The 26,098-nt window shown below is 42.7% G+C and overlaps 1 protein-coding gene across 4 annotated transcripts in view; it reads right to left on the minus strand.

Annotated features, from left to right (window-relative positions):
• Positions 1–26,098, minus strand: part of GRAMD1C (GRAM domain containing 1C) — a 62,145-nt gene that overhangs the window by 29,148 nt on the left and 6,899 nt on the right. For 2 of the 4 annotated variants that reach the window (XM_077927160.1, XM_028726557.2), the window contains exons 3-6: positions 12,561–12,645; positions 7,432–7,535; positions 6,784–6,879; positions 4,729–4,809 (exon numbers count right to left, since the gene is read on the minus strand). In XM_077927160.1, the coding sequence (XP_077783286.1) occupies positions 4,729–4,809; positions 6,784–6,879; positions 7,432–7,535; positions 12,561–12,645 (366 nt within the window). Of the gene's footprint in view, positions 1–4,728; positions 4,810–6,783; positions 6,880–7,431; positions 7,536–12,560; positions 12,646–17,198; positions 17,784–26,098 lie in introns of those variants that run through there. The other 2 variants (XM_077927161.1, XM_028726558.2) reach the window with 2 other exon arrangements.

The following is a 26,098-nucleotide window of genomic DNA, read 5'->3' on the forward strand; positions in this document are numbered from 1 at the left end:
CTGCCGCACGAAAAGAAAATGAAACCTTACATTTGCAGTTCCATAATGTAGGCAACTTCATAGTGGCATTCAGGAAACTGGACACATCTTCGGGGAAAAGTTGACAGAGAGTACTTCAACAACCTCCCGTGGGTTTAAAATCATTGCATAAAATTCAGGATTTCCTGAAGTGCCGTAGAACCCTCTCATGGCCACATGGCTTACAAGCTGGTCCAGGCTATACAAGTAGAACGTAATAAAAAGGAAGATCACTGCCCCCACCCCCCACCCCCCGTAGACAAATGCCTCCGCAATATAGTGGCAAACAACCTGGATTGATCAAGAGGTCATGAAGGAAAGCGCTGGAGAGAAAGAGCTGCATTTATGTAACTTCCTACTATAGGCACTTTGCAAGCTGCTGAAAAATGGGCAGGTCTGTTTTCAGAACTGGAAGTGGGACGTGCTTTGCTCAGTTCCTGGGGCCCTCCCACTAAGAAAACAGGTAAGCAGGTTATATGAAAACATACGGCTCAGGAGTCCTAAGAATCTATCGAGTAGGTTCCTCCCCACCACAGAACACCTGGATAGACAGGAAAACAAGTGTGGTTACCCGGCTTTTGAGAGAATTTATCTTCTGCTCCTCATGCACAATTCATTTAAAAATGCCTTAAGTCTCTAACACTATCTCAGGGGAGCTGCTTTCAAGGCTGCTTAGTAGGCTAATGCTGCTATTAGTTCCACTCAAAGCCGGTCAAGCCACAGTTTGTTGCAGGGAAAGAACACGGACAGCATTCCTGGGCAGAGCTTCCTTATCAGGTTTCTCTTTAACCCTTTCACTAACATGCACATACATTAGGGGGGCAGGGAGTGCAGGCTATAAATAGAGAGGGGAAATCACACTTGACTAGCAGGCCCAGAAGACTTCTGAAAAAGCAAACCGGTACCGGCCCTTCCAGAGTAGACTAGTCAGCACTGACAAGGCACCCTTTGCCATGTCTGCCCCTCAACTTGCCTTCCTTTCTAGGCTGGCAAAGCAGCTGCTGAGATTAAAGATTCACACTGCTTATGATTTTATTACATGATAATTTACTAATTACACAGCATTTGCTGTGAAACTCTTTATCTTCCAGAAAACTGCAGATTCCGAAATGTGAAACCCTGTACAGGGCATCATGAATAAACTGAAGCTCAATCCAGACCAGACTGAGGCACTGTTAGTCGGCAGTTCCCTAGACCAGATGGATGGCAGGTTGCCTGCTCTTCATGGGGTAACACTCCCTCTGAAGGACCAGCAACATAGCTTGCTTTGGGTGCTTCTGGGTCCTTTGCTGTTGCTTGTGGCTTAGGAAGCTTCAGTGGTGCAGAGTGCCTTCTATCAGCTTTGGCTAGTGGCCCAGCCGTCTCCCTATCTGGGCAGGGATAGCCTAACTTCTGTCACCTATGCTCTGGTAAACTCTAGGTTAGATGACCACAACACGTTATACATGGGGTTGCCTCTGAAGATGGTTCAGAATTCAGCAGCTAAGGCAAGACAGTTCAAGCATATGACATCCTGGCCTGACTGCACTGGCTACCAATTAGTTTCTGGGCCCAATTCTATGTGCTGGTTTTGACCTATAAAGCTTTAAACGGCTCTGGACTGCAATACCTCAAGGACCGCCTCTCTCCATATGAACTGACCTGGACCCTTCTTTGTGTGCCTTCTCCTTTGTGTGCCTCCTCCACAAGAGGTCTGGAGGGCAGCAACATGAGAACGGCCCTTTTCTACAGCAGCTCCCTGTTTATGGAATTTTCTCCTCAGGGGGGTTTGGCCGGAGTCTTCATTATACACCTTCAGGCGCCAGGCGAAAACAGTTCCTCTTCAGCCAGGCCTTTGGCTGATTACTATCTTAGAGGCCTTTCAAATGTTACATATCTTGAGGCACCAGGCAAAAACATTCCCTTTTTCCCAGGCCTTTGGTTAATTAAACAATCCATGGCTTTTTAAACTGGAGGTGGGGAGGGATAATTGTTTTTGTTTGTTACTGGGTTGTGAATTTTTGTGTTTTTAAATTGTAAGCTGCCCCGTGATCCTCGGATGAAGAGAGGTATAGAATGTAATAAATAAATAGTTTATTAAATTTGTATTGATAAAAGCAATCATTGATATATATACCTTCCACCCACAATAAGGTAGAGGTGTGTGTCTGCCTGCCTGCCTGCTAACAACCAATCTCCCTGGACACATTTAACTTTGCTTGCTATGAAAGGAATTCCTTTTGTTGATGTTTCTTAAGTCTATAGCCTTTATGGTTGTGAGAAGATACCTTCAGCCTTCAAAAATGTGAATCCAGCATTAAAATACCTCTGCAGTTGCATATGCAACCCCGCAGGCATGAGCTATCTTTTGCTAAGAATGTAAGAGCCCTGATGTTCTTACCAAACACCTGATGCTGAACCAAAACAGCGATCTCCCTAGTCCAGCATCTTGTTTCTTACACTGGCAACCTTATGCCTCTGGGTCCCGCTATTGCTTTACAGCACCTGGTATTGAAAGGAATGCTGTCTAATCCTGTTGTGTCGGTTCTCTTCAGTTTCTCTAAACAAAACACTAAAGCTGCCCAGTAGTCGGGGTGGGGGGGAATCCCCTCAATCACAGGAAGATTATGGGTGAACAAGAAACACCTTAAAATATCCAACTGTTAAGTTGTGGGTGAACATATCAGACGACACAGCGATTCTTCAAGCAGCTCTTGTTTATTCACAGGCCAGGACAGAACTCAACTGAAGGGTTCAGTCAGCCTGCTTATATAGAGCTCCAGTACAACGTTACTGTAACAACTTTCTAAAACTATCCAATCACTGAACGTCACTTTCGATCCCTTATTGCATAACTATCTACAGTATCCCCCTGCTGGCCCAGGGTGAGAACTTCAGTACATAACACCAACAACTGTAAAAAAAAAAGAATACATGGAAAACCTACAATAGGATAATCTAGGTAGACGAAAACACACACAAAGTACCTAATTCCCAGTGTATTTCAAACACAAGAGAAAAGCTGCTTCACAAACAATACAGTGGATCTGTTCACCAATTCAAGAGAGCTATCTTTTCTCCTAAATACATTTCTCAGACCCTTACCAAATGGGTAAGCAGATTCAGTTTAGGGTTTGCATGACACATTAAACTGTGGCTAATCAAAAGCAAGCAATAGCTTTCCATCTTCTCGTTGCCATGTTACACTGACAAGCATGGAAACACAAAGCTCGGTGTGGCTCCTTCTCATTCCACTAAACTCAAGTTAATATGATGTTTGAATGTGGCCAGTGTGTTTGATTTCCCTCCTGTATTAAAAAAATATATCCCTGAACAAACTAGTACGCTTAAGAGAAGCTTAGATGTTTGGGTTTTTGTTTTGTTTTTAGGGTTTTTGTTTTGTTTTGACGTGAGAGAGAATATTTTTGGAATAAACCAAAACATTTTTTAAGGATTCAATTCAGTTTTTTAAATAAAGATGCCTAAATCCCTCACTTGGAAACTATTATGTTTGGTAACAGGTAAGTCCAGGGGCCATGCGTGGTTCTGAGGCCTCAGGACTCTTTCTAGGCCACATCCCCTCAGCAGCCCTAACTCTGCAGCCTCCCTGGGTGCTTTTGCCTGTCCTTGCTTTCCTGGAGGAGACATGTATGCATAGAAACCTCTGACCTTTGGGGTGTGTACAGAAACCATGGCTGGAATGCAGCCTACTGTATGGTGCAGGAATGGGGAACCTGTGGCCACTAGGTTGTTATTGGAATCCCAACAGCCCCAGCCAGCCTGGCTAAAGGTCAAGGATGATGGGAGCTGAAGTCCAGCAACATATGGAGGGTCACAGGTTCCCCATCCCTGCTACATAGGTTAAGAGTCACATGATCTAATGCTCTACTAGTTTTGGCCTTTGGCTTATACGTGCTTATACGTGGCCCACAACAGGTTGCCCATGAGGGGAATACAATGCTCAGGCTGAAAAAGATTTCCTATCCCTTCTTTTCATATCCTTATAGATTACAAGATGCTTTTGTTATGACTTTTTGTGTGTGTGTGACTAAGATCTCTCCACATCCCAAAGCAGAACTACATCAGACCTCATGCCAAACCTTGGTAGGCATTATGTGAGCACACAGTTTGGAGCCTTGGGCTTACACTGACCTCACGTGCCCTCGTGTGAAGGCAATTCACTCTCTAATGAAACCTGATCTGATGCGAAAAGTAATGCATCATAAGGCTCTCAAGAACCTACAAGCACTAAAGACCACCTGTCCAAAAAATTACCTTCCTTCTCTCCAACCCTGTTATATAGTGGAGATGTTTAACTTCCATTTATGCCATTTCCCCATGACATCATGTTTTTCTAGCTCTTATTTATGAACCAAATATCACCAAGAAGGCCAAAGCGCTAGACAGGGTACCTACCCCAGCTATCATCTCAAGATTGACTTTACTGCCTGCCACAGGTATAGATTTCTTATTGTGACAAATTTTGCACTGAATGTTTTTTAAATTAACATCTAGTAACCTTTACTGTTCTAAACCACACCAATCTTGCACACAAGCACCCTTATGCACTTGATATCCAGTGCTAATTTTTCAAGAATGCATAACTTAACAAATGCAAGTCTCGGAATTTAGTTGTAGAGTGCAAAGGCAAACAACTAGCAATATATGTTAGAATTCAAGCATTTTAAAAAATGACCAGGGCAGACGTTTCCCAACCATATCAAAGCTTACCTTCTCCAACAACGAATTCTGCCACAATCTAAAGATATTGAGGTAGCTTCTGTCTCTGGCACTGAATGAAGTAAAGAAAAACTGCAAAGAAAAATGACAATTGTGTACAATTTGTAAAATGATCTGAATGTTGCATATCCTCATCCCAAGGAAAATACATGGAACTAAGGCTACATGATTTCAGTTGATTTTGTTTCCATTAATAAGGCTGTCCCCATCCGGGTGGATTTCAGAGGACAACTTAACACACATCTGTTCACACAGGCATTTGGGGGAGGACCGTTATTGAGAAATACTATTTCTGACGCTGCTGCTGAGCTGTTTTGATTGGCATAATATGTTTTTAAATTGTGCTCAAATTAATTACTTACTTCACCAAACCTTTATTAGGCATTACAAGTATAGGTCATCATAAAACTTAATAAAACAGCCATGTAAAATATATAATGACACAGATTTTCACTGGGATTTCTTCCCGCTAAATAATGCCATTCACCACTCTAAGAGATACTAGTGGCAAACACTCAGCCACCCTTGCAGTTACTTCCAGGTTAATGTCAGACAGATAGAATCTGATATTTTCATTGTGCCATGGTGTTAGACTACCCAAAAAGGGGGATAGCACGGGTTTGTGGAGCTGGTTGTACAATGGACAGTAGAAAAGGATATGTTCTGCAGTGTCCAACACATTCAAAGAACATCCACAATGTCTATCATTTCTGGGGATGTTTAAATATCTGCCCTTGACAAAAACTGGGGGGGGGGTGGACATTCAGTCGGGTTAACATAAAGGCCTGCTTTGGACTGGAATTATTAATTTTGAGATATAAGTGACCCTGTTATCTGTTGTATTTAAACCATAGAACTTGAGGGAGCAAGTTTTATTTACAGCTGACTCGATGTTTTGTTTTTCGATGTCCCTTAATCTGGTTTGAATATTGCGATAAATATATTGCTCACTTGAATTATACAAGGGTTCCAAGTCAATACCAATATATCTGATTTTGCTATGTAAGAGTTGGAATCCTCTGGATTTATGAGTCTTTAAGTAACTCAGAGAGGAGACTCAAAGGTTGGCAACGGAAATGGCAACGCAACCAGTATTTTATAGTGGCAGCCCACACCCAATATTCCATTGTGTGTATACCTAGTTCTTCACACATTGTCTCATACTTGATTGAACTTGGGAGCCCCAGGACATGCCTCAAGAAACTTGAGCATATTTTATCTAAATAACTATTATATGCTTGTATCCATATTGGGATCCTAAAAAGTAGCTGAGATGACACTTTAGCTTGAAAAATGTGTGTATTTTAAATTAATTGTTTTATGGTTTTCTTGTGTGTGCTCATCACCCAGATATTACAGGATGAGCAGTATATTTATAAATATAATAACAAAATAAAATGTTTACATTGAGATGCTATACAAATCTAATCAGAAATAAGTCCCACTAAGCTCAACAGGGTTTACTGCCACATAGGTCATTAGGGCAAATGGGGCACTACCCCATCAACTTCAGATAGCCCCCACTTATACTGAGTCCAGGAGGTGGCACTGGCTGTCACCTTCCTCTTCCTTAGTCTCAGTGTTGCCAATGTAGAACTCAGCCAGGTAAAGAATGGAGGCGAAACTAGATGAGCAGGGGGCAAATCAGGAGGTAGCAGCAACTGATCAGGAGTATGCAAGAGGGATGCAGATGACAGCAGACCCACCCACCTCAGAAAAGCATGCATTTGCAATCCTGACATTCCCACAAAGCAAGGAAGTCCTGCAAGTGAGCTTGCCATGCCTTGTCTTTAAAAGCATGGCTTGTGGGGGGTGGAAACAATTGAGGCATCATCATTGTTTACATCCAGTTCTTAGCATCTTGTCTGATCCTGAACCCCTGAACTGTGTGTCTGCTGCCTAGCTGGTACTGTTACATGCTTGAATAAATATCTCCCCCCCCCCCCTTACACATAAGAATCTCTGTCTGTGTGTGCTGGGAAGGAGCCAGGACAGTTTAGCATTTTTTAAGAAAAAGAGTAAAAAATAAATTAAAGAGCATCACACCTTCTCCCCTTCAGTTGCTATCTGGATGGCATTTGGGATGAGCCGAGCTGTCTTCTCTTTTGTCATGAAGGTGATGTCCTTCAAGGCGATAGAAATCTGAAGTTCAAGAACACACATGAAGTAAAACAATGTAAGACCTCAGACGAAAGCTATAAAGACATAGTATGTCATAGTATGTAAAACATTGGTTTTCAGACTTGCTATACACAAGGAACCTTTTCTATATCAGCTTGTCTGCAGCAGAACCTTCTAGGTGTGGCAGAGAATTCTGGGCACAATAAAAAGTGGGGTGCAGATCACTTTAGGAAAGTAAGGACTAGCCCAAGACATTTTGCCATCTGAGGCAAAGGAGGGTCTCTCCCCCACCCCATGTCCAGAAGCCAGTCAAACTGGCAGTTAAATATCACTTCAACATTGGCAATGGGACAGCATCTATCACCACACTTGAGGAAGTGCAAGGCCACCTCAGCCAGCCACCTCACTTTGCCTAATGGTAGGTCAATCCCAATTTTGCTGCCCGAGGTCATTGTCTCACTATGCCTGATGGTAGGGTTAGTCCTGAGGAATCATTGCAGGCACACACACACATGTGCGCACACACACACACACAAACACACACAAACACACACACACACACACAGGCCTTACTGTGGTCTCCCATCGGAAGATGTTGCTGTGGAAACAAAGCCAGTTTTCAGAAAGATACAGACGTCCTTGAAGGAGGATATCCTTCTGGAGAGCACAGGCATAATCTAAAAAGGGAAATGATAAAAGAGTGTATATTTTTAACAGAGCTCAGCTAAACTCATGATTTAGCTTATCAGCAATGTTGTGCTCCTAAGGAACTTCAAGCAGCTTTAAGTATCTTGTGGGTGGTTGTTAAAATGAAGGAAATTTTCTTCATTTGTCAGAGGGATACCTGAAACATTTCATATTCTGAGCAGCTTCAGGGGAAAAAAACCTTTTAAAGAACAGCGTACAACTATTTTAAGATGTGAGGAAAATCAACATGTGCTTTATTCCTCAGTAAACCTACATGCTTGGCAAAACTTCAAAAACAGGTTGAGGAAAAAAGGCATGTCTGTGCTGGAAAAGGGATATCCTTGAAACTTACATGCATATGAAGTCATGTATCTGACCGTGCTCTTTTACAGAATGGTCATCAGGTTAAGCCTAATGTTGTCTGCTCATAGTATGGATGCCCACGGACTTACATAGTTTAAAAGGTGAGCTTACTGTGGAAGTGCATTTGCCAGGTTTTATTTAGGTATATCATCTTCTCTCCCATAATGAGTTGAGCAGAAACTGGTTCTTCCAGTTTGCAACAAAAGATTGACTGGAAGCTGGTGACATCATTACTTCCAGAACCAGTTTTTCCAAGGGTTACACACTTGAGGGCCAAACTGCTCCTAATGTTATATGTGTGAATGCAGTTAATGTGTCCTCTTTTATTTTTAATAGCAGCTGCTGGGAGGAGCAGGAATGAAACTCTGTTACATCCTTTCCCTCCATTCCCATGGTCCTGATGTCAGACACAGACACACGTAAGTTACTGTAGGCCCCAGGAGGGAAACAGCCATTAATACTGGCATGAATAATGGCAATTTCCCTCCTGGAGAAAACAGCAGCTTTGAGGTATGGGCATTTTTCACAGGGATCATGACATGGAGAGAGAAGAGAATAAAACTTAAAACTGAAACCCTGCAAAGCACATATTCTGCTTTCCAACTCTGGCCCCTCCTCAATATACCAAGATTTACCCAGTTCTAAAAAATTTCCTCCTGTTACAGGCAGATTGAGGAAGCAATCCAAACCCAAGATCTGCTGGGATGAGCCAGGTTTGGAATAGGCAGATCTCCAGCTGAGTCGGGGCTCAGCTGGGCCTACATCAGCTGAAATTCCTCATCCTTGCTCAGATGGATGTGTGCCAGTTTAAGTCACCCATCCCAACTAAGGGATTAAAGGTAAAGGGACCCCTGACCATTAGGTCCAGTCGTGACCGACTCTGGGGTTGCGGCGCTCATCTTGCTTTATTGGCCGAGGGAGCCAGCGTACAGCTTCTGGCGAACCAGAACAGCGCACGGAAATGCCGTTTACCTTCCCGCCGGAACGGTACCTATTTATCTACTTGCACTTTGACATGCTTTCCAACTGCTAGGTTGGCAGGAGCAGGTACCGAGCAACGGGAGCTCACCCCGTCATGGGGATTCGAACCGCCGACCTTCTGATTGGCAAGACCTAGGCTCTGTGGTTTAACCCACAGCGCCACCTGCGTCCCTAACTAAGGGATTAGCAAAGGCTAAAAAGAGCCATTCTGGGAGAGAGGTAGGGGGAGACCCAGTGTCTTTTTTCTAGAAAAACAGGTGCCAGTACCCACCATGAAGTTACTGTAACAAGTGCCATACTTTTAAAGAGGTGCTGGTACTGTGTACCCTTGAGTACCTCCTGAGGAGAAAAGCACTGGGGAGATCTAAAGTAACCCATTGCAAACTCTGTTCAGCCGGTCACCCACAGGAAGTGACACTGGCAAAAAAGAAGAAGAAGAGTTTGGATTTTATATCCCGCTTTATCACTACCCGAAGGAATCTCAAAGTGGCTAACATTCTCCTTTCCTTTCCTCCCCCACAACAAACACTCTGTGAGGTGAGTGGGGCTGAGAGACTTCAAAGAAGTGTGACTAGCCCAAGGTCACCCAGCAGCTGCATGTGGAGGAGCGGGGAAGCGAACCCAGTTCACCAGATTATGAGTCTACTGCTCTTAACCACTACACCACACTATTTTAAAGGCTTGTTTTCCCTCTGCTAGGCTCAGGCCACCTCAGCCATCAGTAGCCCCTGTCCTTCAGGGGGTAAATTACACAGGCATAATATACCCCAGCATAAATCAGGCTTGCTTCTTGCAGCTCAGATTGCCCTGCCCATTTTACAAATTGTTCAGACTTCACACTGAACTTGAGCCCTAAAAGTAGAAACTTATGAATAAATCTGCATCAGTATCTACTGCTATCCAAAAACCACACATTTTTGCCACCACCTGTTCCAAAATAAAGTGCCTCCGTATCACTGGAACCTGGCAATCTGAACAGATAAAACAAAAACTTTCAGGGATTAGGACTCAAAGACTGCTTTAATAATTTGAGCCTCTCCATCAAATGCACTAGCTCTGAGTGGGACAGGCTTTCTCCCTATGCAGACAGTGCTTCTCTCATTGAGGAATAATTATTTCCAAACACTATGCATTCTAATTTATTTATCTACGGTATGTTAAAAGCTTCTATACCGCTTCTCAAGGCCAAATTGCCTAACAAATCAGTTTACAAATCAATAAGCATATACAAACGAAGCACTACAAGCATTGAAAGCCAATTACATCCAAAAATAGAATACAAAACTAGCACAGAGCAAGCAGTTCTTTTAATTCAGCATCAAAAGTTGACCTTAAAAGGGCATGATTTAAAGGGGGGGGGTTGCTGTTTAAAAGTTGTTAAAGGCCTACCTAACATCACTCAGAGCAGAATTCCAAAACTGGGAGACCGCCGCAGAAAAGGCAGTGTTCTATGTACCTGCAAGCCTAATAGTTTTTACAATAGGGCTGCCATACGCCTGGATTTTCCTGGACATCACCGGGATTTCAAAGACATCCTTGGGAATTTCCAAAATGTGGTGCTTTGTCAACAACTTTGGGGTTTCCCTAAGAAAACCTGTTTTTTTTCCTTTTTGAAATATGGCAACCCTATTTCACAGGCACTTGAGTAGTATGAGGGTATGAGTAGGTTAATGTGTGTGCACACAGTCCATAATATAACCTGGCCCCAACCATTTAGGACTTTAATGTCATCACCAGCACTTTGAATTGGGCCCAGAAACACACTGGTAACCAGCGCAATTGGCTAAGCATATGTTTAACACAATATGACCTCCTGGCCCCAGTAGCTAGACAGCTGCATTCTGTACTAGTTGTAACTTCTGAACTATCATCAAATGCAAGCCCATGTAGAAAGCTTCGGAGTAGTCTAGCCTGGCAATCTCTAGTGCATGAATAATTGTGGCATGGCCCAACATCTCTTAATAGGTTCACGGCAAACAAACTGAAGCTGATAAGAAGCAACTTCAGCCCCCACCATCTGGGGGCTGCACACCCAAGCTGCAAACTTGGTCTTTCAGGGCGAGTGCAATTCCATCAAGGATTGGTTGAACACCTCCATCTAGGGTAATCTCCTTTCCTATTCACAGCATATCTGTTTTAGCTGGCTTAAGCTTCAACTTTTATGAGTAAGAAGGTAGGCTTCAAGGACAGAGGGCGTGGTGTCATGGAGAACTGTGCTTTTGGCCTTCTTTTCAGATTAAGAACTAGCTCTCCTCCCATTCTTTATTCTTTAAAAGGTTTTGCTCCTTTTTTATCATATGTAATAGCTCCTGACTTCGCGTCACATATTGGAGAACAGTTGATACTGCTGTAGGGTGCAATACAGCAAAGCTTTAAGGTCAGAGTAGGAAACATTTTAATGAATAACAACATTTCCTTTGAATACAATACTATGACTTTGCACTGTCCTTGACTAGCCAAACTTGCATTCAGTGCAGCCCATGCCTAATCCGGTTGTTTACTCTTCAAATTCAGAATGGTTGTCATATGGAAAGTATGCCTCACACAAAGAGCCAAATTGCTTGCTTGCTTGCTTTCCTACACCAGTGCAAACGGCAGCTTGGAATTTTAGAATAAAGTGGAATTGTTTACTACAGACCATACTAATTCTCTATTGGATATGGGCTATTTTAAAGCTTCAGATAATGTTTCAGTAAGGATGTCTTAAAAATGAGATCAAGTTAGCTTGTGTCATGGGCGCATTTGAAAGCTGTGCAAAATACATGAGGGAGATATGGAGGATTTGCAAAGGGATGAAATCAAAGGGCAGGGCCTTGTTGAACATTCTGAGAACAAAAGGCAAATACATCCAGAAGATTAAAGAGCAAAATGTCAGCGCTGTTCAAGCACAGAGAAATTAAAGGCAAGCAAATAAGGCACAAATGAAATGAAATTAGCAAGAAGATGTTCTGCAAGTACAAATGAACTGGAAACTGACTGCCCCCCTCCCAAAGACCTCTTCTTAATCTGCTGTTTGAACTTCTTGAAAATGTTTCAACATTATGGCAAGGTCCAGAGATCCAAGGCTAGGGATGGGCAAATATGTCAATTTTGGTTTCTCTCCATTTCTCATTTTTCTTAACATCAGTTAAATTCCCTTTTTTTTTAAAAAAAGACGTCTTCATGAAAATTCACCAGCATTTCAGTGCTAATTCCTCCTAATAGCATATACACATTTCTGTATTCAATTTTGCCAGATGCATGCATTTTTGCAAAGCAATTTCTCCTAATATAAAGCATCGTTGTAGACATTTTTATGCACACTTTACCCTAGCGTGTGCATTTTTATGCATATTAACTGACTGGGGAACTGCATTGCAAAATTCTGGAAAGTGTGAATTTCAAAGAACAGCTGGGTTTCAGTTTACATACTGGGGAAACCCAGCCAGATGGGCGGGGTATAAATAAATTTGTTGTTGTTGTTGTTGTTGTTGTTGTTGTTGTTGTTGTTGTTGTTGTTGTTGTAGAAAGTGTGGCTCAAGGAAGCTGTCCTTTAATTTGTTTCATTTTCATCACTACAAAGCATTCAGTATTTTTGGCATTACGTTTCCAAGTTACAAGGTTCAAATTTGCTTTAAATATAACAATGCAGCTTGTAGCTCCACTCATAGGATGAAATGTTTCCCTCTTACCTACTACAAGCCTTTCCAAATCTGGCAGGTGCGAGAATTGTCTCTTAAATTCCTCATTCCTATATTTGTAAGTGGAGCTTGAGATCTGCAAAAAGAAAAGGTTCAAGGAAAAAAAGGGGGTTTTGTGTTTTATTATCATCAAAGCCTTGCAGAAAAGCAAGTGTCAGAATTAACGCAAGTGTACAGTGTCCACACCCAGTGAATTAACCAGGCACTGTCGCCTTAAGCACAACCCAGTCTCCAGCCTTCCCTTGATCTGGCAGAAACCGTCCTGAAGTTCTGAAGCCCCCTGAATCCCAGCCAGGGAGTTGTACATGGAGTTCGCATTCCACACCCAAGGTTTAACAGACAACACAAAAGGAAATTACTGTTATCATCTCATTGTGCAATGTGCACTTATGAAATATAACAGTCTGAATGTATCATAGATATTAATGCAAAATGCAAAAGCAGCTGTACTCTGCTATTGGAATCCTGACTGCCTTCCATCTGTAGAAACGTGCACAAGGCTGAGATGTGGATGTGAGATAAAGCCACAGAATGTGGGTGTGAGATAAAGACTCCTCCTATGTGGCTCAGGACATCTCAGACTGTTTCCAAGGTGCGGAAAGAAGCAGTGGAAAGGAGCTGTGCTGTAGCAACTCCCACATTTCAAAGGTAGCATAAGAAGGGGTCATAGAGGCCTTCCCTGGTAGAAATAGCATGTGCAAGTTAGCAAGTTGGGATTCTGGAAGTGGCAGCTCAGCCCCTGGCAGAAAATGACATTCCATGAGGACCTAACTAGCGTCCTTCCCTTTCTTGTGTCCTAGCATGGGGAAGCTCTGGCCCAAAGACTAGGCCTCTGGATTTGACCTGCAAGGCGATTCTGGGCAAACTGCGGCTGCCAGTCACGTGGTATCATACGGCATCAGGCACTGAGATCTGCTATTTCCATAAGCACAAAGTGCTAAAGTAAGCAATAAGGGAACTCATATCTTTAGTCTTGGCACCGTGAGACCACAGTGCTAAGATCGGAGATAAGCCTCTGCCTAGTTTTTTTAGAAGATGCAAACAAGAAAAAGCCAGCAGGTACAAAAAGCCTCTACCTCTACCTAAAAGGCAACAGGCAAAGACTTATATCCAATTAAGATAAGCTTCTAGTATTGCTTTTTAAATATAATATAAAAGAAAAGGCAGAGGTTTACCTCTGATCTCAGAGATGTGGGACTTTAGAACAAACATGGGAGATGTGCATGTGCCTGCTACCATGGCTTTGAACTTTAGAGTCACCTGGCATCATATGATTCATACGACATCCGTAATTAACAGGCGGGTGGTCCTCACCTTGCTTTCAAAATGGTCTAAAGAGTATGGCCCATTTCTGGATCCACTACTCCAGCTTTACCTTTTACCTAGTTCTTCCCCCACCCCTTCCTTAAACTAAGCTGTTTCAGAATATTGGTGCAAAATGATGAGCAAAATTCAACTGAATAGTTGTGCTGTTAGAAACCAGCACAGCAAGTCCCACTAGTGCAATAAGGCTTTCCCTCTTCCCAACTCGGGACGTGTGTGTCAGGAGAACATCCAGAACAGCATGTGGGGGGGGGGGTTAGATGGGAGAGTGTTTCAAACAGCCAAGCAGAACTACTTGCACTGATGGAGCAATCTTCTAACAGCTACTTTGAATTCCACCCAACATCTTTAATGTAGACGTGGAGAACCTGTGGCCCTCTAGATCAGTGTTTCCCAACCTTGGGCCTCCAGCTGTTTTTGAACTACAATTCCCATCATCCCTGACCCCTGGTCCTGCTAGCTAGGGATGATGGGAGTTGTAGTCCAAAAACAGCTGGAGGCCCAAGGTTGGGAAACACTGCTCTAGATGATGCTAGACTGAAATTACCATCATCCCTCACCTTAGGAACCTGCTGGCTAGGACTGATGGGAGTTGAGGTTCAATACCTGGAGGGCCACAAATCCCACCCACCCTGCTTTAATCGATTCAGCCAGAAATCTCACAGAATAAGTGGCAAACACTGGCCAGGTCCTACTAATTTTCTTCTATGTTTAATAGTGCAGAGGATTAATATAGATGCTGCATGTATTCTGTTCATTCTTGCAGGTCATCATGTGAGATATACATCATTTTAGAGTTCTTTAAGCTCCCTTTGGAACACCAAAGAGGATTTCTCCACTAGCAAGCCGATTCACTGTAATTGCCCCTGGGTAAACAAAAAACTTCTGCATGCATGCTTAGATTATCACAATACTCAGGCCAAAGCAACACTGCTAAAAACTCCAGGGGAGTCTTTTCAAAGCCAAAACTGCACAAACTAAATCTCTTGAGCCTCAGCACTGCTAAATCACACCAGGCCTCATCTACAAACCACTTGCAGGTGTATAAATCTATGACTATTTTCCCATAAACTGAACAAAGACTACCAAAAACGCAATTGTTTCTAAGCAGAAGATACAACGTGTAAGACAAAGAGAAAAGATATATAGCTTAAAATAGTGGAAAAAGCAGTGGAATGTGTAGGATCTTAAATACGTAAAGCTTTTTATCTTGCGTCTTGTATTCTTCAGCATAATCCGCATGCTGCTTTTTCCAGGCCTAATGATATTTTAGTACAAAAGGCATGTTTGTGGTGGAAGGACAATTAAGATACGGTACTCTGCTTCAGTTGGAATTAAAGCAATTAAAGTCAGGAAAACAGCAAAAGGAAGGGTAACTTCTTCATACAGCGCTTAGTTGGGACTATAGCATCCACTCCCACAAGAGGTAGAGATGGCCACCAACTTTGATGCCTTTAAAAGGTTAGAAGAATGACTAGGTTCTATGTCTGCTTTCAGAGGCACTATGACTTTGAATGCCAGCTGCTGTCCACTGTTGACTGGCAGCAGTTTTAGAACCTGGGGCCCTCCATACATTGTTGGATTGCATTTCCCATCATCCCTGTCCAATGGTCATGCTGTGGCTGATTGAAGCTGCAGCCCAACAACGTCTCCAATGGTTTTGGAGAGTCATTCCTGCTCTAGCAGCTCTGAAACAGGCGTCTTTCACATCATCCGCCACCTAAGATGCTAAGGTTTAAGCTTGTGACCTTCTGGGTGCAAAGCATGTGCTCTATGGTTCTCTCCATGGACAATCTCTTCAATCAAATCTAGTTTGACTCCAATCCTTGCACAAGTGCACACCCCCTCCCTGAGCCCCTTCCAGTGCAGCCATTAAATTGGAAGCTTCCACTAAAGGTAAAGGTAAAGGTAAAGGTACCCCTGCCCGTACGGGCCAGTCTTGACAGACTCTAGGGTTGTGCGCCCATCTCACTTAAGAGGCCAGGGGCCAGCGCTGTCCGGAGACACTTCCGGGTCACATGGCCAGCGTGACAAAGCCGCATCTGGCGAGCCAGCGCAGCACACGGAAACGCCGTTTACCTTCCCGCCAGTAAGCGGTCCCTATTTATCTACTTGCACCCAGAGGTGCTTTCGAACTGGACCGAGCAACGGGAGCGCACCCCGCCGTGGGGATTCGAACCGCCGACCTTTCGATCGGCAAGCCCTAGGCGCTGAGGCTTTTACCCACAGCGCCACCCGCGTCCCAAGCTTCCACTACTGGTTCATATTAACCATGATTTAGTGTTATGTCTGAACAGTAAAGTGTGGTTAATCGTAAATATATGTCACCTTCATAACCTATTGTTTGAAGCTGGCTTGCTTCTACTCATCACAGTTAGGACTAACTGTAGTTTGTCTGGGTTCAGACATCACCACAAAGCAGCATTCAGTTTCCAAACTCCTCCTTGCCACTGTGGTGGTGGACAAAGGCATACTTAGGGTCCCTTGTGCCTTTGTGGCAAGAAGTTGCATTGGCACCCTCTGCAACAAATAATAATAATTTTACCGCAAGGGCGGGAAGCTTCTTCCATGTTTTATCTCACCACAACACCTATATGTCCTACACTCCAAAGTCTGATAGGTGGTGTGTGTGTGTCCACGTGGAGGGCAGTTTTGCCAACCCTAAGTACACCTCTGCTGGCGAAGGAAGGGGAGAGCATGTGAGCCCAAAGCTCCTTGTGGCTCATCCTCATAATACCAAGCCATGGTTTATTTTTACATGTGAACACAGCTCACGCCTCCTTTATCTCTCTCACATGCTGCAGCTTTCCTATTACCTTTTATTAACGTAAATATTCTACAGGAGCGTGAGCACTCTGCATTATTTGCAGGTGTGTTTTATTGCTCTCAGAATCAGCACCTAAACCTAGAGAGCCCTAGCAGAGCTTCTCACTTGCTTACTCTCCTTCCATTTCTCATTCAAGAAAGAAAATTTAAGATACTTAACTTTCATAGGTCAGGTGGCTCTTTTACCAAATTTAGTACTGTTTAGTCTAGAAAATAGGTGTTGTTAAATGTGCAAAGATATTGCTGATGCACATATACGCCACCCTCTTCATATATGCATGGCCGTCATTTCGTGACCACAACATCAAGGTGTGTGAATGAGCCGTCGCAGATCCACCATTTATAAAAAGAGCTTCAACTTCACCTCAGATAAAATGTTTTTTCGCTGGAGCCAGCTGCACATCCAGATGAGAATCAGCTGAATCGAAACATCTCTATCCTTCAAGCTTTAGAAGAACCAGGCCTGTGTGTTCTACTTACATGCATTTTCTGTTCCTCTTCATTTCCCCTGAGCTGCTCTGGAGAGGATAGTCTCCTAAGCAGAGGGCTCTCTTCCAGAGGACTAATGGCAGACAGAGGCCTGGGCATTAGTGTGATTATGTCCCAGTCTTTGGCTCAGCCCCCCTGTTACTTGTAGAGGCTGAAGGAGAAAGATTTTGAAAAAAATCAGATTAACTGTGCAGTGTTTGGGCAGGTGAGATTTTTTTTGCCTTCAATCAGACCAGGAAAACATTCCCAGTAGAATCAAATAAACCAATTTTCAGAAACATTTATGCCAGATAACACAACATCAATAATCATTTTTGTTAAGATTCAGATTAACTGAACACAGTAGTAGTTAAGAGAATGCTATAACTTTACCAGGTACACAAGAGAAACAAACCATTCAGGGTCACATTGCAGAGTATCTTAGAAACCCTGGCTCCAAGTCACTGAATTGTAGACACATTTTTTAAAAAAATGCCCACACAACACACAGTCAGATAGGGGAAGAAAAAAGGATGGGTGGTATTCTGCTAAACAGTTAGACTAGTGTGCTCTGCAGTGTTCCCAGCCTCAATGATCAACCTGGTAAATCTCAAAGATTACAATCTAAAGAAACGGCAATATGGCTGCTGGCAGCTGCTAGGCTATCCAGAGCAGAATGCCTGAAAATATATTTGTGGCATAAAGATGTATGGAACCTGGCAACTGCAGAAACCATAACCCCACAATATAAAGGTTTCCAAAGGTTTAGAAGATCCGGAACATTTTTAGAAATTTTTTAGACAAATCCAGAACAGGAGTAATGTGGGGCTTTATCATTTATACCAATACAAATAACCTCCATGACTTTTTGGCATGTCCACTGCAAGAAATATAGACCACTTAATGTTTCTACTAAAAGGTGTCTCCAAGTATCTTCCAATTTTCATGACAAATTTTGAGGATGGGTACATGGCCTCCTTTGTCATTTCTGATGGGGATGTGGGCTTGGGAGAGCACATATTTCTTTCAAACCATGTCCAGTCATGTGATCTGGGTCCAGTAGGTGTTAGAATTTAATCAATGCTTGGAGTGTTAAGACTAGGTATGTTAAGTCAGACCCTGTGCATTAAGGTGTGCTAGACACTGTTAATCCTTTAATTAAGGCAAGTGTTGAAAGGTTAATTAAGCTGGTTAGCTTCATTGTGAGGAAATTGCCTGGTGGGCCATTAATAAGACTACAGAGGATCAAAGGAACTCTGTGTGAGGCATCAAATGGGTGAGGCCCCTCTTCTTCAAGAGATGAAGCCAAGTACTTTAGGTTAGACGTTTAGGGTTCAGAGCCGTGATGTGACAAATGAGTTATGTGATCTACAAGCTGAAGAAAAGCTGCAGGCAGGCCCAGCCATGGCAGATGTCTGTTTGAATCCAGGGCTATGCCTATGGGAGAAGCAAGACCCTCTTGGAGTGTAATGTTGAGAACCCTTCTGTCATAGGTTCAGGTTGTATATGTGTGTAAATAAAGCATATATCATAAAGACACCAGAGTTTGTGCTGCACCTCATTTCCAGAAGGAAACACAAACCCTGGGTAAGCACACCTGGAATATCACACAACTCTGAGATTGGGGTGGCGTGTAACAAAAATTTTAACAGCCTTGAGACTGCTGTGGGAGGAGGTTTTGAAATCTCTTAATAAATAAATCCTTGCCAGTCAATAAATGTTTCATAACAATTTCATCTAGTTTCTTTTTGTCCATGCAATAGCTCAACATCTTGCTTATCAAGACAGAAATCAACACTCCGTTCTTTTAAGAATTCTCCATCATGCAGAGATCTTAAAGTCTGCATACCAATCCAGTCAGTCAGTTCAATTACAAAGAAGGTAGGATGTCAGCAAAGGACCAGTATGCTCCTGGAAATTTAAAAGGTGCATTCACACTTAATTTTTCAATCATGCCCCAAAGCAAATTCACTTGACTAGATTTTTGTTTTCCCCTTCTGGGATTGTCAACACAAACAGGGAATTTGCATGACTGGAACAGTCTTAGGATTGTGGCACACTGTGCTCAAACATACTTTCTCACCAATGGGAGCGAACTCTTTCTTTCCAATGCACAATCCCAAAAACAATGGGCAATACACATACACACATCTGTATTGATTTAAAGAAAAAGCTGTAAGATGGTATACATTAAGCATAATGTGTAGCTTGATCGTAGGAGTAAACAGCTTACGTGGACAATGGGAAGCATAAGATGCTGTTCACAGTTGGGAAGTAAGAAATAAAAGTAATGTTGCCTGTGCCTTTACTCACATGAGAGCTGAATGGGCAGAGCCAGTGCTGCTGACTCTTCCTCAGTTCCAAATATGGTCCCTGTTAAGAATTAGTGGCTTACAAGGACAGGGCACTACCATAATTGGCCAAAATCCTCATGGCACCACAACTACTATGGCCGACACAGCTTCATAGCCTTCTTGCTTATGACAGCTCTCAGAGTAGAGGATATAAAAGGATATAGAAGAGGAACAGCAGAAGAGGAATTAAGAAAAATAGTTCATCTTCCCATTCCCCAAGCTCTATGGTACTGTAATAAGAAAATATTGCCAAAACAGCAGACTCCCTCTTTCCTTTCTGCCTCTTGGAGCCACTGTGAAGAGATGGGTAGTCTGTTGGCTTGGTGGTGGTGGTGAGAAACCATAACTGTCACTTATAACCATTTCCAGGGGTTGATGTTATGGGGAGTAGAGGAGGAGGCTGGGTGACTGCTGCTTAGGGATGGGGGAGAAATTTGATTCAGTTTGCATTTAAAGTCCCACTTCCTGAAACCCTGTGAGAACTGAAAGGCAGCCATCCTTCAAAATATGCAAATTTTTAAATACAGTTCTCCAGCCAACCCTTATTTACCAAAGGGCATAAAACTGCATAAAAATAAATATGTAAGTGAAAATAACATACAATGATACAGTAAAAGTGCACCTGGACGTTCTGTTGTTGCGCCCATAACCTAGATTTAAGGTGCTATTTAGCTCCTAGCTTTCAAATCTCAGTTTCTAACACTGTACCTGACTATACCTGTCAAAGCAGTTGCATGTGAAGACCCCCAAAATAAAGACACAATAGACACAGATTTTAGTTTAAGGTTTTTGGCATTAATTTTGGCCACAACTTTATTGTTTACAGCATGTGAGTGGTTGCTTAGGCATTGGTTCCAGACTACCTGAACCTGCACAGTGGCAGGAACAGGACTGACACTGGGCACCACCATATGTCAGTGAGGGAAAGCACCCTGGGGGAGCGAGAACTTCTTCAATCTCACGGCTCACCCCAGATGCTCCCAGGGGCTCTGGCGTGGCTCTAGCTAGCCCCTTGACAGGGTTCGGACAAAGGCAAGACGAGCCCCTGGATTCCTTTAACAGAATTCCCTAGCAGCAATGGAGGGGCAGGCACAGCCAACCACGTCCCCTCCGCAAAACAGTGAACCAAATGCCTAACCACCAACCTTACAAAGTTGTGGCAATTTGCTACACGGTAGGCAAAAACAAAGTGGCACTAGCCAATCAGCCAAATGGCAAAATTCCTACCAGGCCCCTGCCCCTAGACAGGCATAGCAAGGCCAAAAGAACAACCCTAAATATAGGGAGAGGAGGGCAGCTGATCCGCTGCACGTCGCAAGAAAGAGAAGCTTTCCAGCGACGTGCAGCAGCTTAAATAGCCCTTCAGCAGCCAATAGTCATCCCAACCAGCCAAATTTCTGCCCCAGCAACAGAGGGGCAACCAATGGGGTGTTGTGGCCATCTAAACGGTCCCACCCTACAACAGGGAGGCAGCTTACGGTGATCTCACCGCAACACATGCCCTCCATGATGGAGGACACGACTTCTCTTTGGTAGAAAAAGGAAATACATTTCTGAAGCCTTATACCTTGCTTGAGATATAATTTTTTTCACATATTAGCTATTTTTTCATATGATGCTGAGTGACAAAGAGCACCAGGCCACAAATGTATTTTGTATAAGGTTCAGTTACTCAAGTAAATGCCAGAAACTAGTTCTTCCAGATATGTAAAGCAATCCTTCAACAGCCTCCCAAACCAAAGTATGGATGAACACACAGAGACATGTAAAGGAGCTTTTCAATAAATCTGCATCCTGCCTTATCCGTATTTTGACTCTTAACCACATTTGTAAATACTTAACAATCACTTCCCTCCTGATTGGGAAGGTGATAGAAGGCATCTGAAAATAGTGTTTCTAACATGACTCATCTAGGCCTCAATACCCGGTGCTCCACACTGGCAGCACTGGTGTTATGACAGGGCGGCTGATCATACTTCCGCTGTGATCTAATCATGTACAGAATCTCCTTGCTTCCGCCACCCTCGTAATTTGCACCATGATTTTCATAAAGTTTCTCTAGCTCTGAATAAATAAGGTTTCTGTTTCTCATAAATTAGGGGGTTTTTTAAGGGAAAAAAGCAAAAATGCTTATATATATAAGCAGAGCAATGGGCTACCTATTCATGCCAAGTACAGACGCTATGGTGAAAATAAAACCAATTCAAATTATGCCAACTGCCTATACTGTAGCAATTATTTTTAACATTTAATTGAGATCATACCCTCAAATGTGCTTAAAAGCAAAAGCAAAACCACAAAGAACCCACATTTAAGATGTTTTTCATCGTTGCCTGGCAGCATAAAACTCTTAAATACTTAGGAGTGGGTGATTTTGTTGTTGACGCATTTATGTATGAGTATTATCTGAACTGAATCTAAAACAATTGCTTTAGTTTTCTTGGCTTTATTTTCACCATGGTTTATGTACACACACACACACACACATAATATTATATATATATATATATATATATATATATATATATATATATATATATATGGGGGACGCGGGTGGAACTGTGGTCTAAACCACAGAGCCTAGGGCTTGCCAATCAGAAGGTCGGTGGTTCGAATCCCCGCGACGGGGTGAGCTCCCGTTGCTCGGTCCCTGATCCTGCCAACCTAGCAGTTCGAAAGCACGTCAAAGTGCAAGCAGATAAAAAGGTACCGCTCCGGCGGGAAGGTAAATGGTGTTTCCGTGCGCTGCTCTGATTCGCCAGAAGCGGCTTAGTCATGCTGGCCACATGACCCGGAAGTTGTACACCGGCTCCCTCAGCTAATAAAGCGAGATGAGCGTCACAACACTAGTTGTCCACGACTGGACCTAACGGTCAGGGGTCCCTTTACATACATGTGTTTGTGTGTATCTATCTGTCTGTCTGTCTGACATCTTGTAGTTTTAGGATGGGAATTAAATCACCACAAGACACATAACATCCAGAGGTGAGCTCTCTCCAATGTCCTGCTAATTGGCAGAGAGAAACAGATATACTAAAGGGGTCAGAACAGACCCAGCAGAAGCCAATGAGCAGCATTTGTGCAATATTCTCCTTGCTTGCTTATTTGGGGGACTGACTTCCCCTGGATTATTGAGCCATGTACTGTAAATGTATTCTGAGAAATACATTATTGCCCATTCTTTTGTATTCCCATTAAACCACAGAAATATAAGCCCTCTGCAGCTATTAGTCCTTTATATGCCCAGAGCCATATAAAGTGTTGTTTGCAACTTTTTGACCACTGTCTCCCACAGCATCTGACAAAGAGACACGTCACACAATGAATTTGGTGAGATTTCCCCAAGTACTGATCCTGACTTAGGTGCAGTTCTATAGAGTCAGAGGTGAGTCAGCCCCACCAAACTCAGCGAGACTTGTTTTGAGAATAAGGCTATGGATAGAATAAGGCTGTTCCAACAAACTTCACAAAATGCAGTTCCACTCAGGTGATGCTTTCTGATCATCTTTGTATTTGTGCTGGAAATCAGGATTCCTCCTTCCTTCTCAAATCACCTAACCTAGATATCCACATGTGGGTGTAATGTTAGCAGGGGGAAAAGGTGTGTCGGTCCAAATTGCATAGTCAATCCTCATAATGTATGAGGGAACTCAGCTGGCCTTCACACGCTGAATTCTAACAAGTGGTATGTTATATTTAAACATTATAGCTGTGCATGTATAGCCTGCAGGGCAGACACACCCAGTGTGCAAGGTGGGAGGGTACAGTTTTTCTCCTGCATTGCGCAGAAGAAGAAACCCAGGGGGAAAGGGTTACCCAACCCAAGCCACTGTTTTTCTGCAGGGTTTTGGAATTATGCTTTGCCCATGCCTCCATGGAAACAGCTCCTCTCTAATGCTATCTGTATCAAATGCTATGTACTCAAAGCTAGATAAATTTATTATTCAGGCACAATTCTCTGGGCTCCTTCCAACAATATTGCTTCACTATATCACAGAATAAATTTATATTAAAAATTGATATGCATAATGGCATTCTAGTCAAATTAGATTACGTCTGTCAACCGGTTAGAAGGAGCATTTCAAATGTCTCAATTCAATGAAATAGATTTAGGCCCAAAAAAATCCTGGAAACTGTAGTTTGTTGAGAGTTCTTTGGAAACCCTTATGTCCTCTTCAGCAAGCTACAATTCCCAGACTCTTTTAACAGTCAATACCCAGGGAACTCTGGATATAGCAGCTCTGTGAGAGTAGTAAGGGTCTCCTAGCAACTCTCAGCACCCTTTTTCAGTTTTCAGGATTCATTAAGAGAAGTCATGGCTGTTTAAAGTGGTATAATGCTTTAAATATATATTGTAGATGAGGCCTTAGTGTGTTCTGTGCCTCCCTTCACCTTCTCCCATAAGGTATTGGTTACTCTTGTCTCAAAGTACACACTGGACTAGAAGACAATGTGACCAAAAAAACCCCAACTGAACTAATAGGATGGATGCCTTTCAACTTTCATATAATGCTTGCTAGGAAAAACAAACAACAGCAGCAGCAGCTAGGCATACAGTACTGTTAAAAAAGCAGTCTGAATAGGGGAGACACACACCAGATATAGCTAATGGTTCAATCCAGTCAGACTCATAACAAGAATCTAATAAGTTTAAAATTCTTCTATACTCTTCAAGTTAGTTCTTGCTGAGGTGCTAATACTGCGTCTATGCCACTTCATTAATAGGTGGAAGCTCAGATTAATTTAGGCTTTTCCACCCACAAACAAAAAGACCCATGCACATAGAAAACTACTCACAGATAAACCCTAACGTCTTTTGATTTTTTAAACTAAGTAATCTTGGAAAGTCTGATAGAACCTACCTTGAAAAGAAGAGTATATCCTCTAAGGGCGAATCAGCATCAAATCCACTGGGAGAATATTCCATTGTATGGGGCTGAGGTGTGTGTTGTGGCAAACATGCCAACGTTTAGAAACATGGTCCAGTGGGTTTAGAGGTACGGTTTTGTTGTTGTTTTCACAGCTCCCTTAACTATATGAACAGGAGTACACTTGGGAAGATCTGTGCTTATCCTAAGATGCCAGATCACTGTTTGGCAGGTTGTTAAAAGTCAACTGTTTTAAACGATTGAGAGCATGCTGCCAGCAATTATATCATTCACGTGTTTGTTATGAATCAGGATGCAAGAACAGGTCGCAGTCAGCTGTGAATAACCCTGCCAGGTGTTACTGAGACACCTAATTAGCACAGCAAAACATGACAGAAAATGACAGTGCACTACAATTACAGCGAGTTACAGTGCTTAATGTGTTAAGTGAGGTATGTTGCCTCCTGATCTGGCTCATGCGCCTCCTATAGCAGCCTTCCCCAACATGATGGCTCTACAGATGTTTTGGACTACCATACTATGCTTAATTTTGTGAAATGACTCGGCATAATGAACCAACCATACCCAGTGCAAGGAGAGCTACTCTGCTTCACCTTTCCAAATTATTATTTTTTCAAAAAGGAAAAACAATAGACTCGTCACAGAACTCTTTGTCTCCCACTGTGAAAGCCAGATTTGCAAAATCCACAAGTTACTAACCCACCTTTCATAGAATCATAGTGCTGGAAGGGATCCAGAGGGTCATCTTGTCCAGGCATAGGCAAACTCGGCCCTCTAGATGTTTCAGGACTACAACTCCCATCACCCCTAGCTAACAGGACCAGTGGTCAGGGATGATGGGAGTTGTAGTCCCAAAACATCTGGAGGGCCGAGTTTGCCTATACATGATCTAGTCCAACCCCCTACAATACAGGGATCTCAGCTAATGCATCCATGATGGATGTTCTCATTTAACTGTTTTATAAATATTTCAATACTAGAAAATTTGTGGCCTCTATTGCATACAAGCATTTAAATGCATTTTAAGGCATTATTATCGCACCCTTCTAGTGTAAATGCACTACACAGGGTGGCTTATAAGATATAAACATTATAATCACTCATTAAAAACAGAGAAACATTACCAAAAAAACAGGCTCAGCAGGTGATCATCATGAAAGCCACCAAAGGAAAAGTGGACTTTTGGACTTGCAAGCACATCCTTCAACCTTTATTGCCATAAATGTTTGTTTTTATCAATGATAAACCTTTTCAAGATTTTACAAGGAATTTTGGTATTTGATATTTTTGCTAAAATAATATTATGGAAATCTACACTGCTTCTCTCTAAGTAACATTAGTGAATTTACAAGCAAAGTTTCCCAGCAACATCTAGTGGAAACCAACAGCCCTGGGGGAAAATCTGTGAGAATCCAGGTTCTCTTCTTACTTGGGTTTAACCACAATAAAAAAAGGTCTCTAGAGGTGCAATTACAGCTTCATGGAAATATTCACAGCCCAACAACTAAGGCTTAATTAACAATTGCGTCCTACCTTTCTACATCATTATACAGATTAGCTGAAAACAACATTCCCTGCAGAAATCTGTTTCCTGCTAGTTGGCCTCAAGAATCACTATTGGCAAGCATGAAGAGATGAAACTTAAATCTCAGTTCCTTGTTCTAAATTT

The sequence above is a fragment of the Podarcis muralis genome, chromosome 4 (assembly GCF_964188315.1).
Source record: "Podarcis muralis chromosome 4, rPodMur119.hap1.1, whole genome shotgun sequence".
Taxonomy (NCBI): Eukaryota; Metazoa; Chordata; class Lepidosauria; order Squamata; family Lacertidae; genus Podarcis; species Podarcis muralis.